The following is a 14473-nucleotide window of genomic DNA, read 5'->3' as shown; positions in this document are numbered from 1 at the left end:
AAAGTCGCATTATATAAAGTCACAGTTAGAAGTTAACACCCCCTCATGATAAGATGGAATGTCATTAACTTGTAACTCTTAACAATTTATACAGAAAGGAAGCGGTGATTATACAGTGTAAAACATGACATTTGAAGTTCAAAAGCTGGGTAGAACTTTTAACTTATTGTGGCTTTTCGTTTAATGTCATATGGACAAAATTACGTGATATGTAATATAAATAGACCCCCAGCAGTATTTCAACAAAAGCCCTCTTGCAAGTTGCACCTCAACCACACGATGTTTTGTAGTAATCAATGAGCAGGCCTGATTTTGGCTGGATACTTGATCGCTCTTCTTGGTAGCTATGGTGCTGTTTTACTGATTGCACAAACTGGAAAAGCAGAGAGGTGGTTGTATTATGCTTTCAGGCCATTTCTGCTGACAGTCAGCTATTAATCATGGTGGGGGGGGGGGGTGCCATCCTGGCACAAGGTTGTTTCATCAACAGTTGCAAGGGTCAAGCATGGAGGGAGTTGCTGCCTCATGGTTTGGGGGTCTTTCACCAACTGCAAATCGAAATTTTTTAATTTCACCAGAAATCAACACATTGGTGGTTGAGGCAACAAACCCTGCCACACATCAGGAGAAGAAGATCGACAATAAATTAAATTTGATTACCACAATTTTCAAAATAATGCAACAACAAAAGGATGCAAACTTCTGACTCGAACTATATGATGAATAAAAACAACAGTAAAGACTAAATTCATCCACAAGTTTATTTTCTTTCTTGGCATATAAGTGATAGTTATGGCTACAAGAGAAAGGAGAAATTAAACATGGAGAAGCATTAACCATGAACACCCAGTTAGTAATGCTTAGTGTTGGGGGGATTTCTACTGTTTTTGCTCTTTTTTTGTCACATGTTGGACAAATATAACCCAAATAAGTACAAAAAGCAGTTTTCAAATGATTATTTCATTCATTGGGAGGCAAAAGCTATCCAAACCAACTTGGCACTATGGGGAAAGCAGCGGACCCTAAGCTAACGCCCTTAAGAGCAACACCAGACACCAGGAGTTTGCAGCGACAGGCAATCTTTAGCATCACTGTGGAGCAATTCTGACCCATCCGCCTTTTGCTCAAATGTTTTATTTAGTCATGTTTAAAGTCATACTGCAGCATCTGAAATGATCTAGACCACTGCAAGACTTTGATTTTTGCGTCATTCAGAGGTGGCCTTGCTGCTGTGCTTTGGATCGCTGTCCAGCTGCAGAACCAAAGCGTGCTTGGGCTTCAGGTTCTGTACTTACGGCTGGACTTTCTCCTGCAGGATGTTCTGGTAGAGCAAAATTTATGATTTTAATCAGGACAAATCGTCTTGAGGAACCAAAGCGGCCCCAGATTATCTCTGAACCACATTTGACTGTCTGATGTTCGGTTTCTGAACTCTTGTTGGTTTTAACGAGTTTTAACACGACCCACACCTTCCAAAAAGGAGCCCCCCCCCCCTTTGTCTCGTCTGCCCACAAAATATTTTCTTTCTTGCAGATCATCAAGGTGTTACTTTTTTGGTAATACAGAAACTAACCTTTGAGGTTCTTTTGGGTCAGCTCAGCTGTAATGTTGGCATATGAATCATGAATTCTGACCTGATCTGAGGAAAGCGAGTGCTTTAGGTGTTCTTGTGATTTACGCGACCTCCTGGTTGAAGCGCAGATGAGCTCCTGGTAATTTTCAGTGACAGACTTCTCCTGGGAAGGTGACCATTGTTTTTTTTTTATTGACTCACTGACGTCTAAGAAATGGCTTTGTAAATCTTTCCAGACTGATAGATGTTAAGGAATTTGTTTTTCAACCGTTTTAGTTTTTTTTTTCTAAGCAGATGTTTAGCTTTTTGAAAAATTTTAGTCATCAGAGAGGCTCTGTTTGAATTATTTACTATATCTGTAGGTCAGGTTATAATCAGGCTTGTGAAACTGAGCTCAGATTTCTAATAAATTCATTACTTAACATGGGGGGCAATTACTTTTCCCCCTATAGAGCCAGTTCAGTTTGGACAGATTTTCAGCTTTTAATGTCTGAAATAAACTGAAAACCGGTTTTTGTATTTCAAGTTATCTTAGTCCAATATTAAAATTAGTTTGATGATCTGAAACTTGCAAAAAAAAAAAAAAAAGCAGCAAAAACAGAAGGAATCTGTAAGGAGGCCAAACATGTTCACACCGCTTTATGATGATGTAGAAAATCACCTGTTGCACACGGCTAGTCTGACACATGGACAAAACCCGCACCTCTACGTGCCCGGTTTCTCTGAAAACACCAAGAAACGATTAAAAAGATGGTTCCGTCATAAACCATTTTAGAAGCAAACGTTTCATTTGGTGAAGAAAGGCAAATTAAAATGCAGGGCGGGAACAGCAGCAGTGCCTGTGTACCTGAGTTACTGCTGAGCTTGCAGGTCATAAGTTAGAGCGCTTCAAACGCTGAGGAACGAAAACCCGGAAGAGTTTGGACCCTGGCTTCACACAGGGCCTTGCACAGTGGGAAATAAAAAAAAAAATAACAACTCAACAACGTATGAATGTCCAAATCCTTGGCACTTTATCTGTTAGGCAGAACCAAACTCTCTCCCGTCAGCTGTCACTGACAAACATGACTCCAGGAGAAAAGCAGAGCAGAGACTTAATAATAATAATAATAAAAAACGCAAAGGAAAGAAAAAGAGAGGTGTGGAAAAGACCAGAGGTTCAGAAGTCCACAAGTCTGATAGTAGTTTCTTACTTGGAAAGTGCAATAATGTGTGGATTTCTCTTCCTACAGAGCAGAAAAATTGTTTTTTTCCAACTTAAATGGTAAACATGTGGCCGGCCTTCTTCTCAGTACCGTCCAGGAAATAAAATGAGTGTTTCTGGCTTTTTGCTTTTCTTCCAGTAAAACAGGTTGTCTTTGATAAAACAGTCCTTGAGTGTTTGGTTTGAAGGAGATCATCGCAGGTCCATCATGCACACGGAGTCGTCGGTGATGTTCACATGTCCCGCGTGCTGTGAAGAAGAAAAACCTTTAAATTACACATCGACAGAAAGCATCCATTCTCCTGCTTTTAGATTAAAAAAAACAATTCTTCTCTTTTCCCCCAAAGTGTTAATGTGCTTAAAAGCGGGAAAAAACGGCAAAAAACAACTTCCTGTGGTTTTCAGAAGCTGGTGGTGAATGAGAATGGTGAAGCTGGGGCCAAGAAACAAAAGAAAAGACAAAAGACACTTCAGTTCTCTATACGCAGATGGGTGCGCTGCATTTTAAAACCTAAATCAGATCTGTGGACTTACGGAGGTTTTCGCTCATTTAACACAAACCGAAAACTATTAAGGTTTGTCTCTAAAAAGTTTTTGGTTCAAAAAGCTGTTGCATGCGGGAGGAGCTGCAGCTGCAGACGGTATCCTTCCCTCTCTGGATCTAACCCCAAAAACACACCACCGAATCGGTGCAGCGCAAATATCCAATATATAATATCAGACCTAAAAACAATTTCACAGCGGTCAAAGTCTACGGTCTTGCGCTTTAAAGTCCTTACTGTCCTTCTCACCATGGTGGAGGCAAAAACTTCCCAATAAAGTCCTAAATTTTAACTCGTGATGTGTAACACCAGACTTATGAAATACCTGTAACTTTTAAAACTTTAAAGACTCTCTTGCATAGGAATTTCCTTACTAACCAGCAGGACTCAAACAGGAAGTCCTAACCCCGACGATTATTGAAAAGATGATATAAACAATCCAAAATACAGGATTAAAGCCAAATTCAAGCAATCATTTCAGAGTTTTTTTTTTTTACCAAAATAGTAAATTATCCAGGGGAAACATGAGGTGTATGATATTTGACACGTTTTCTTCCTATATTACGAAGCTCTAACCCTTCTTAATAGTCTACATGTCTACATTCGCACGCAGGCTTTTTATACCCACCGTGAAGAGAGGCGGCTCTTTGCTGTGAGGGTGGAACCCCTTCTGTTTACACGAAGAAATCTCATCTGTTCCTCGGTCGGTTAGCCGGAAGTAGCCGATTCTGACCGAGAAAACAACCGGGCAGCGTCAGAGCAGAGTGTGGAAAGCATGGAGAAAACCACGAGCAGTACGTGGGCAGACTTTTCAGGGCAGGGGTGATTTTCAGACTCACTCGTTGAATTTCGGTGAGCAGACGATGGCGATGGCCTCGGGCAGCATCATCTGGTAGGAGCAGTGCGTGTGGAGGTCGACGCTGGACAGGAAGGCCGTCTGAGTGGGGTGAGTCTGAGAAACAAAAATTAATAATGCAGTTTCAACGTAATCCAAAAAAAACAAACATAGCTCTAGAACAGGGGTCACCAACATGAGGCCTGCGGGAACCAGGGAGCCCCCAGGACCATAGGCTGTACTGTAAAGCATTACAAATTTACTGAGATTTAAAGGTATTTATCGCTGTATAATAAATACATGATTTGTAGTAAATATTACAGTTTTGACTTAATCCTTCTACTCATGCTGGCGTGGGGGGAATGCTCCAAAACCGATGACTCGATTTAATCAACTGAGCTTCTTAAGGTGGAAAACCAACTTGGTTTATAAACTGGATTTGACTTTGATACACGATGAACTGAGATTAAATTGGAATGCGTGTAATTCAGTCTGAATCTGATCCAAATGTTTGGGCCTATTGGATCATTTCTGTCTATAAGCTGCACCTTTTGGCCAATTAGAATAGAACAGAAAATGCCTTTTATTGTAGGTTGGAATTAAAATTAATTATCCTGACAGAAAAATATATACACAAATAAAAACATCTCTTATGTTATAAAGAAATTATTAATGCACAGGTTGTTGGACGGACGGGCCTTTTCGGCCAGGGGTTCCCAAAGGAGGGGTCAGGAGTCACGAGATGATTCAGTTTGAGGAATACCCTTCAATTTTCTACCTTTGCAATGTTAGAGAATATACTAATTTTTATACAGCAAATGTATACCTTATAGTGGAATATTATCCTTCTCAAAAATGTAAGATTTTTTTTTACATCAGAGAAGTCGACGTTTTTGTCTCCCACCCCCCACCATGCCAAGGGGGTCCCCAGTCTCCAGCACTGTTAATTTGGGGGCCGTGGGTTTAAAAATTTGGCAATGCCAGTTTTAGACAACAAGAAAGTGAATATATATTCTGAAAATACAAAAGTTTTTAAAATAATCTGTTTTCTGTTAACATGCAAACCAAGATATATCCAGAGTATCAAGGTAAGCTGACGTCATTAAATTAATGTTTATATTTTACATATTTTACCACATTTCTCCACTCAGCTTCCTCTGCCTCACCACTGAGAGAACCTGGACGTAATCTCGGATAACGAAGAGCTCAGATGCTGTTTGTAAATTTGTTTTTCTTTCTCTCGGTGGAGGCGGTCACATTGTCCTATGGATCTGGTCAGCTGGTCTCTCAATGCTACCGATCACATTTTTCCCACGGGAAGGCAGAGAAAAGGGGAGCAGTCCTGTCCTGTCGGGACACACCCTAGATTCTTGGAACAGGTGGAAAATGGTTTGTCTTTCGATTTGGTCAGTTGAGGACGTTGAAGACGTATACATGTTTGGATTCATGATACTCAGATTTCTTCTATTTGGATTCGGAGGATTTCTTATGTATCTGCAACTTTAGAGGATGTTGGTGGCAATTATGGCCATGATCAGGCTGCCGGCTGCATATGATGCAATCACTACGGCTGTGAACGAGCAGAACCATAAGTTGGATGCGATTGAACGCAGGCTGGGTGGTGTGGTTAAACTCAGAGGATAGACGGGATGAATCTGGATGTGAAACGTGGAAAAAGCCCAACAAATTTGGAATATTGGATTAGAGATGTGGAGCCCAGCGACAAAGGACTTTAAAGCTGACGGAAAAGTTGGTGCAGTTTGTTCTCAAAACAAAAAAGTGTATTTGAAATTGCCTGCTGCCGGCGGTCAGAGGGCCGGTGGCGCCGGTGCGTGGCCGTCTGTCAGTCTGCTCAGGGCAGCTGTAGCTACTAACAGCTTCAGTCAGGGTGTGAATGTGTGAATGACTAAACTGTAGTGTGAAGCGCGTTGGAGGTTATCAAGACTAGTTAAAGCGCTATACAAGTACAAGCCATTTACCATGGACTCAAACTGCAGCACCTTAAATGCCTCCAATGTAAACCCTCTGCTGAAATGTTGTCTCATCATATGTGCTTTTCTCGTGATGAGGTTTTTTTGATATCTCAAACGGTACCCTGTGTGAAATATGTATTTTTTTCCCTCTCCCTCCCTAAATGTGTCTCCTGTCTTTCTACAGAGTTAAAGACAGCGCTCTATGGAAACGGTGTCAGACGGGGTCCTGGGCAGTTTGGAGGAATGCGCCTTACAGCAGCGTTCTTTGGCCTCAGTCGACCGTTCCCCCCAAATGTATGTGATGGATGGTTATACTGGAACTGTAATTTCGATTACAATGCAAACTGTAGTTGACAATAAAGATTGATTGATTGATTGATTGATTGATTGATTGATTGAAACTAAACCAGGAGTTGCTTCTGGTGACTCACATGTATCCATCCCAGGGTGATGAGGTCGTGCTGGTCCTGGATGAGGAAGAGTTCCTCCTCGTTTACCGTGTCACAATAGTCCGGCCCGCCGCACTGCTTCGGGACGATGACGTGAGTCACGGTAAAAGCGTTTCTGGTCTGCAACAAACACAAAGAGCGCCACCATAAAACATCCCGGGCTTGTAGACTGTCGGCACAAAAAGTTATCCAGAGACTGTGCCGGACATTAACACGCAGGAGTAGTGTAGTCGCAGAAATGCTTAGTCATGCTTTTACAAAGGGAAAACAAACAATAGCTAAACCAGAGCGAGGGAAATTCTTTAAACAAAAAGGACAGAGAGGAAATAGTCAGAATTCCCAGCAGCCCTCTGGTGGGAGACGTACAGTGGCTTCATTCATGGCCCTGGAAATATTTCACTTTTCAACAAATAACAACCAGGAACTGTGATGGATCATATCTGGGGTTTTATGTGACAAACCCACATGAAGGGGTGCATTGTGAGCTGGAAGGAAAATTGGACATGGCTTCTTAATAATAGAAAATCTGAAAAGTGTGGTGCGCATTTATATTCAGGCCCACTAAGTCAATACTTTGTTGAATCGCTATACTTTCTCTACCAGCTACGCGTGTCGAGTGGTTGACATTTTGTCCTCTTCTTCTTTTCAAAGTAGCTAAAGCTCAGTCAGAGTGAGAGTGAAACATCTTTAAGAAGCCATTTCTATGGCTTGTATTACCACAGATTTAGTAATAGTAATAGTAATAGATTTGTGGTTTCATGTAGGTCTAAACTATAACTGGGTAGGGATGGGCACCTTTTACATTTAAACCAATACGGTATCCATACTGGTGCTTAACGGTGCCCATTTTCTGAATTTTTAGGTGTTTATGTAGTAATAAATGTTAATTTAATAATAAAATCTCTACATTTTTCAATTTTTTCTCAATATGTAAAGTTGTTTGGATCTACAAATTAATCTAACGAAATAATTTATTAATCTTAATAAAGTTCCTGAATCCACAGCACAAACCAAAACAGCAGTTATCAGAGGCACTGAGTGAACGAGGCATTGCGTCCAATGCTGTTTGTGTTCGGCCTCTCTTCCTCTCCCTCAGCGTTTAGGTACTGAAACCGTTTGATTTTACGTTAGAGGGTCCTCGGTAGTATCGATGGGATTTGGTCTGTACCTATAAAAGTACAGAATTAGGCATCTATGGGCGACTCTACTCATTAACACAAACTAAAACCCCTCAATTGTAGCTCTGGCTGTTTGTTCGGGGTCGTTTTCCTGCTTCAGGGTGAACCTCCGGCCCGGTCCCACTTCTTTATCTGCAGCCATCCATCCCATCATCTCTGACCTGCTTCCCGGTCTCTGCTGAAGAAAAACATCTGCACAGCATGATGCGGCCACCACCATGTTTCTGTTTGAGGATGCTGAGTTTAGCTGATTTCTGAGGGCCACCTTTTGCTCTGGATATTAATTAGGAGCAGCGGCGTAAAGGAGGGCCACACCTTTAAGATTTTTATATAAACCACAGTTTTAAAACCATAATTTTCCTTCTTTGTCATAATGATCCACAACTTTGTGGATCACATACGATTCCAAGGAAAACTGAAGTTTGTGGTTGTGACATGAAATAAGTTTAATTATGAATATCTATGAATATTTTTGCAAGGCGCAGTAGGTGGATTTGTCAGAAAGTTTCAAAGTTTGCACATTTCTAGCTATGAATGGTCTTTAACCATCTCAGGCGCAGCTCACTGACGGTTTAAGCTCCCGGCTGAGAAATATGACGAGTGCTTTGTGACTTCAGCTGCTCTGCTGCCCAGACCTACCAGTTTTCCACACAGGATGCCACAGGTTTCCACAGCTCGGCTGGTGTTGGCCTCAGCCAGCCTCAGGAAGCTCCGGCACAGCTCAGCAGGAACGGCCAGCTGCCGGACGGCATCCACCATCGTGTCTGCAAAGAGCGGGCAGAGAAGGAAAACAGCAGCTGAATGACGCATGGCGTAAAGCTGAACTACAGTAGGTCAGGAGGGAAGAGATCTGCTCACAGGAATAAACGCTGTAACCAAGGAGCGGGGCAGCGTTTCAGTGTAAAAGGAAACATCAACTCACTGTTGTTCCCTGGGCTGACCAGAGAGCCGGGTTTGAGCGAGCGGTCAAAGCTGGGTGTGGCCGTGGCCGGCGTGCCTGGGGTGGCGGCGGGACGGGAGTACTGATAGTCGTTGGCGCCAGGCAGATCCCTGGGGCTCAGCGGGGTTATGGGGGATATCACCGGCGGGCCCTGGACGCCAGGAATGAGGGGCGTGTCGGTGGAAGGCGTGGCCGGGGTGGCAAACTCCAGGAGCACCTGCTGGCGCTCCTTCTCCAGCTCCTGGCGGCGGATCATCTCCTCGAAGGCACTGAACTGCTCCTGCTCCCGCTGCCGCCGCTGCATCTGGGCCACGCGCTCCCGCTCGGCGTCCAGCGCCCGCTGCCTGGACTGCTCCCGCGCCAAGGCCTCCTCCTCCGCCTTCTGCAGGGGCGACACACCAAAGCTAAGCAGGAGGTCCGTCTCAGCTCTCTGCCACAGTCTGCGTACGCAGATTTGAGTCGATACGCTGCAGAACCGCATTTCTCTGCGATCGCAGCTTTAAGTCCTTCTGGGTTTGTCTTTACAGGCCTTCACCATCTACAGACATTTCTGCCCATTCTTCTTTGCAAACTAGCAGAAACTCAGACAGAGTGGATGATGAAAATCTTTGGGAAGCATTTTTGTTTTACTAATTAACTGGGGAATAGAAAGTATGAATTGAATGAGGAGTGAAAATCAGTTTTTCATTTGAAAACATGAATAAGCTTTGATCTAAACAATTATCTCTGGACGTGTATTTAGCATCGTCCTGTTGAAAGCTGAACATCCACCCAGTCTGAACTCCATGGACGCCTCTAACAGGTTTCCTCCAGTTTTGCCTCATATTTAGGCCCCTCCATCTTCCTATCAACTGCGTACAGCTTCCCTTTCATTCGTGAAGAAAAGCATCCCCACAGCATGATGCTGCCACCGCCTTTCACAATGAGGATTTCACAGTGGAGCGTCTAAAGAGCTGCAGGTTGCAGACACAGGTGATAAACCTACAAAAAGTCACGCACAACTCAAGAAGAAGACAAATTAATACAGTTTTCCAGTTTTTTATTAACAAAAATCTGAAAGGGGCGCTGTGCACTAAAACATATCCAGCTTTCCTTCCTCTTCCTAAGCATAAACTACTTTGTGTTGGTCTGTTGCATAAAACCAAACCTAAATAAATGGCTGTAACCTGACAAAATGCATGAAAAGGTTGAGGGGAGTGATTATGTTTTTAAGAGAGTCTGTGCAGACGGGACAAACAACGCTTCAGCTTACCTTTTTGACCAGATACTGCGCATATTCTTGTTCAAATCTTTTTAAAAGAGCTTGTTTAAGAATCTCTGCTTGAGGAAACGCCACATCCTTGAGTTTCTGTTGAGGAATCACAAAGTTGAGCTGTGAGTTTTTTCCCCAAGACAAACAATCAGATAAATGGTGAAACAACAAAGTGTTCCGGCACCTTTACTGTGTCCTTTTTCTCCGGAATATTTGCCGTCTTGTAATCCCGATGTTTGGGAAGTTTTTCAATAAAAAGCCTAAGAAATGACAGAAGATTGTGATGAGCGTCTCCATTTACGGTCGGTTGAACATGCACTTTAAATAAAAACCACAAACTTTTTTTCAGCTAAAGCCAGAGATATGTTGAAGGTGCTTTTGTTGCCACAACTTTTGGACTAAACTCACGTGATGTATTTATTGTAAAGCACGAAGGCGTGCTCGATGTTGCCCTCCTCCGTGTAGATGTGGGCCATCCGGATTATCTCCATGCCGGAGCGGAAGTAGCGTCGCGGCGGCACGTCATCGTTGACCTCCACCGAGCTGCCCTTTTTGGTCAGAGCGCGGACCCGCTCCTCCGGCTGCAGACTGACGTCGTTGGGATCCGCCATCGCAGCAACCGGCTCAACCTGACAGACTGGAGAAACGGACCGAAACGCTCAGCATAGTTAAATAAGCTCTGATAACACCAGTCCACATTTTATACAGCCAAGGCCTGAAAAGGTCTGAGAATGTTCAGGTTTGCACTGCAAAAAGGGAACTAAAAGTAAAATTTTTCTTGAAATTTGTGTATTTTTCCTTGATTTAAGCAGGTATATAAGACAATTTGCCAATGTAATGAGTTTTTTGCACTTAAAATAATAATTCATCTCCATCATTTCAAGTGCAGGATAGCTAATAATCTTATTTTAGTGGTAAAAATACTCATTCCATTGGCAAATAGTCTTATTTACCTGCTCAAATCAAGGAAAAATACAATAATTTCAAGAAAATTTGACCTACTTTTAGTTCACTTTTTGCAGTGTGTGCTTGCTTACTGTATCTTTTTCACTGCTAAGAAGCAGTTCTTTATCAAACAGTGAAGTTTTTCAGTGAACGTAGCCGGACACGGGGCTAACTTTAACCCCGCTTGGCTGTTTTAGAAAACCTTCGCTGCTTTGGTCTTGCACTGACTTTCGAAAAGAGACGGCGCCTGGCTGCTGTCTTTCCAGCGCCTAGTCATCATGACATTGTCGTCTCAGGGATAAAGAGCTTGCTCATTCGTGCAAGTCATCCCCGGTGATCTTTAGCAGGAGAGCTGCTTCATTTGCACCTGAATGTTAGAAGCAATCTTTCATACTGCAGCCGTATTGCACCCGCACAGGGCAGCTTGGGTGTGATATTGAGGAGGAGTAGGACATCATGGTTTGAGTCTGATTCATGCACATCAGGGCTGCATGATATAAAAAGAACTTGTAATGGCAAAAAGATAGTAAAACATTGCACTTATGATATCAGTTGCTAAAATTGTGCCTGTGTTCTTCTTTCCTCTCCTTATCTGTGCTTCCATCGCTCTGTGACCTTCAGCGGTTTGTAATTTGTCTCCAGCGTGAGCCTCTGCTGCTGCAGGACTCTTTCCAACTGCATAAATACTACAGTAACGTGGAAAATGCACGTTCACAACACTAGGAATATAGTGACCTCAGCTATCTCTGGATGTTTTAAGCATAAATTAGCACCGCAGTGTTTATCCACCGTCAGGCAGCTGCCTGAAAGGAGGCTTCTCCACTTTTTGTCCCCTTAAAAATACATCTGACAAACCACAAGCGGTCGGTTAGCCGGGCAACGGCTGACTGTGTTATACTCTTTAAACGGGTCCAAGTCACGTCCTATAACCATGAAAAGAAAAACACAACAAAACCATATATTTATCTTCAAATAAAACAATATACACCAAGCCTGAAAAGAAACTTGCACGGCCACGATCAGCAGATATAAACATTGTTGTGCCATCTGCTTACAGTACCGCAGAACTATCAGAAAGCAAGATGGCGACAGCTGATGCAGCTCCTGAAAGAGCCAATAGCTCGTCCCACGATGCCTTCAGCGGTTTGTAATTAAATAAAGTTTGTAAGCGAAGTGACAGCTCTGCGTGGTCGAAGACCAACCCGATCTACGGGTCAGGGTCACTTAACCTCTTTCCTTTCGCACCTCTGCTGGACGTTGCTGACTCGTTGAGCGAGTCCTTAACATTACTTCATACTTGCATAAAATGTTCACTTGTCTTTCCCTTTTGTGGCCAAGTTTCCAAGAGGCCGACCAAATTAAGCAATTTACTAAAATGTTATCATACTATATCTGTTGTTGTAATACCCACAGATGAAAACAATAATCTCCTTGTTAGGTCAATTTTCTGTGAATCTTTCTAGACTATAAATGAAGACTGATGAGAGACTACACCCTCTGCACACTGACTAAGAACTACAAGGTCCTGTTTTGATGCAGTTTTCATATCTAGTTTCATTTTTTTAATGTAAATCTACCAAAAATAAATTAGTAAAAAAAAATATATGAATCAATCTTCTGCCAGTAGGTGCAGCCTTATTACTTATTAACAGTTTTGCTTAAAAGGGCGCAGTGCAGATAAAAGGAGTGGGGGAGCCACCAGGCTATGAAGCATGAGTTTGTTCATACTTGTTCTGATTATTTTTGGCTTGATGTGCAGCACCTGCACAGGAGTTCTGGCTCCTCTAAAACTGAGGCCAAGCAGGAAGGTGGAGAACAGACAACTGTATTAGAGTGATGATGGGAGAACAGATCAGGAGATGGAAATGTGGATCAATTTACTGGTCTGTCTACGTTCCAGCCATCACCTAAGGTCACAAAACAGAACTAAATCCAGGATACAAGTGGTTACAATGAGATTCCTCTGTAGGAAAGGCTTAGAGTAAGAGTGAGGGGCCGGGCTCCATTATTTTTGGGGCGTATTAGCTCTCATGTCCCACATCAAAAACATCTAACCAAAGTTCCTTGGGGCATCCAATTAAGAACGCATTGGAGACTACACCTTCCAGCTGGATGCCTGTGCTGACTTCGGACTATTCTGAGCGTCTCCAATCTTCCTCCAGGCTCTGGTCTCTACATTTCAAAATTAATATTTCAAATTTCCATAAAAAAAAATACTTATTTTCTTTCCATAGTCCGGACACTTCTAGTGAGGTGAACTAGGTGCAGCCACAGCCCAGAAATATTCCTGACAAACCCTTAAATGGGATATGCCTCACGATCATTTTAATGCTGCAGTTACTTGTGCTTCCTGTTCTACCAAACTTCTTGCTTCCACTCAACCTTCCCTTTATAATTCTTTCTCTCTAGCAACAACCTTATGTGACTTCACCCTTCTTGTGAAGAAAGTCAGTGACTGCCTGCTTATTCATCATGACTATGACGACATGCCTTTCCTCCAATAAAAAAAAAAAAAAAACACCCTTTCTTTATTGATCTTTATGTCCAGAGAAACAGGATTTTTTTTTAGGTCTTTATTACTTTATTCCATAATCATTCAAATGACCAGAAGCAAAGGCTTGTATAATGAAATGACCTAAACACAAGTTTCACTTTCAGTTTCCAAGCACCAAGTCTCAGCTGCTGTCCTGGTCTTTAAATCCATACAGGAAACTATTAATTATTTTTAAACATCCAAATGAAACAGGAAATGATGGTAATGAATGGGATAATGTACTTGACCTTGATACAGTTTTAATACATCTGTTAGTCTCAATTTATTGCGCTCGATTACACAATTTGCATTGGGTTATTTGTATTATAAAGTTGTTGAAAGTAAAGAACTGGTTTAAATTTAAATCATACATCAACTGAAACAATTTGTTATTGTTCAATTCCCATTATTAGGCGATGTTAGTCTTCCTTAAAAAATAATTGCAGATCATACATGGTTTTTATCCGAATATATAAATTATATTAGATATAATCAATCGTCAAACTTGACATTTAGATTTGGATCAGAAAAGTAAAGATTTCTGGTCCGAATGAAGCTTGGTTAGTCATGCAACTTTCCAGAACACATTTTAAACTGATAGACAATTTTTCAGCTCTACTCTCGTCCTTTTCACCTCTTCAGAGAACATGGTGACACCACGAAACAAAAGCCAAAAGATACGTTTCGTCCTGCACACACGATCTTTGTATCGACCCACGTCCCTGAGGAGGAGGCGATCAATGTTTCCAAAGAACGTCGCCTTGGCCGTTAGCTAACTTAGCTAACGTGAACTTTATCAACGGTTTAAACAGAAAACAAACCATTAGATAAAATAAACAATTTGTTTTTCTATTCTTACCTGGTCCACCCGAGAGCCTGCAGCTCAAAGAAACCTACATACAGCAAAATAAACGGACCGCGAACGCTTTAAAGAGTCGCAAATTTGATCGCTACAGACAGCTATAACAACAACAGAACCACTGTACCAGTTCACTTCCGTAATTAAAGCAACTTCCGCCTCACGCTACTACGTCATTGGAGATGTAGAT

The 14473-nt window shown here is 42.2% G+C and overlaps 1 protein-coding gene across 1 annotated transcript; it reads right to left on the bottom strand.

Moving 5' to 3' along the window:
- Positions 1-747: 747 nt before the first annotated feature.
- On the bottom strand, positions 748-14418 carry LOC105928174 (STAM-binding protein-like A). Its single transcript, XM_012865314.3, has 10 exons — positions 14284-14418; positions 10355-10583; positions 10131-10206; positions 9947-10042; positions 8677-9076; positions 8394-8518; positions 6559-6696; positions 4159-4271; positions 3948-4047; positions 748-3026 (listed from the first exon to the last, which is right to left on the bottom strand). The coding sequence occupies exons 2-10, from the start codon at positions 10555-10557 to the stop codon at positions 2970-2972; spliced, it is 1308 nt and encodes a 435-aa protein (XP_012720768.2). The 5' UTR covers positions 10558-10583; positions 14284-14418; the 3' UTR covers positions 748-2969.
- Positions 14419-14473: the final 55 nt, after the last annotated feature.

The sequence above is a fragment of the Fundulus heteroclitus genome, chromosome 12, assembly GCF_011125445.2.
Source record: "Fundulus heteroclitus isolate FHET01 chromosome 12, MU-UCD_Fhet_4.1, whole genome shotgun sequence".
NCBI lineage: Eukaryota > Metazoa > Chordata > Actinopteri > Cyprinodontiformes > Fundulidae > Fundulus > Fundulus heteroclitus.
This window is presented reverse-complemented; position numbering and strand designations above follow the sequence as displayed.

Excerpts from the sequence above, each read along its gene's own strand:
- LOC105928174 (XM_012865314.3), bottom strand. The coding sequence starts at position 10,557 with ATGGCGGATCCCAACGACGTCAGTCTGCAGCCGGAGGAGCGGGTCCGC. Across the intron at positions 10,207-10,354 it reads CTTTACAATAAATACATCAC|GCTTTTTATTGAAAAACTTC; the intron begins GTGAGTTTAGTC and ends GTCATTTCTTAG. Across the intron at positions 6,697-8,393 it reads GCATCCTGTGTGGAAAACTG|ACCAGAAACGCTTTTACCGT; the intron begins GTAGGTCTGGGC and ends TGTTTGTTGCAG.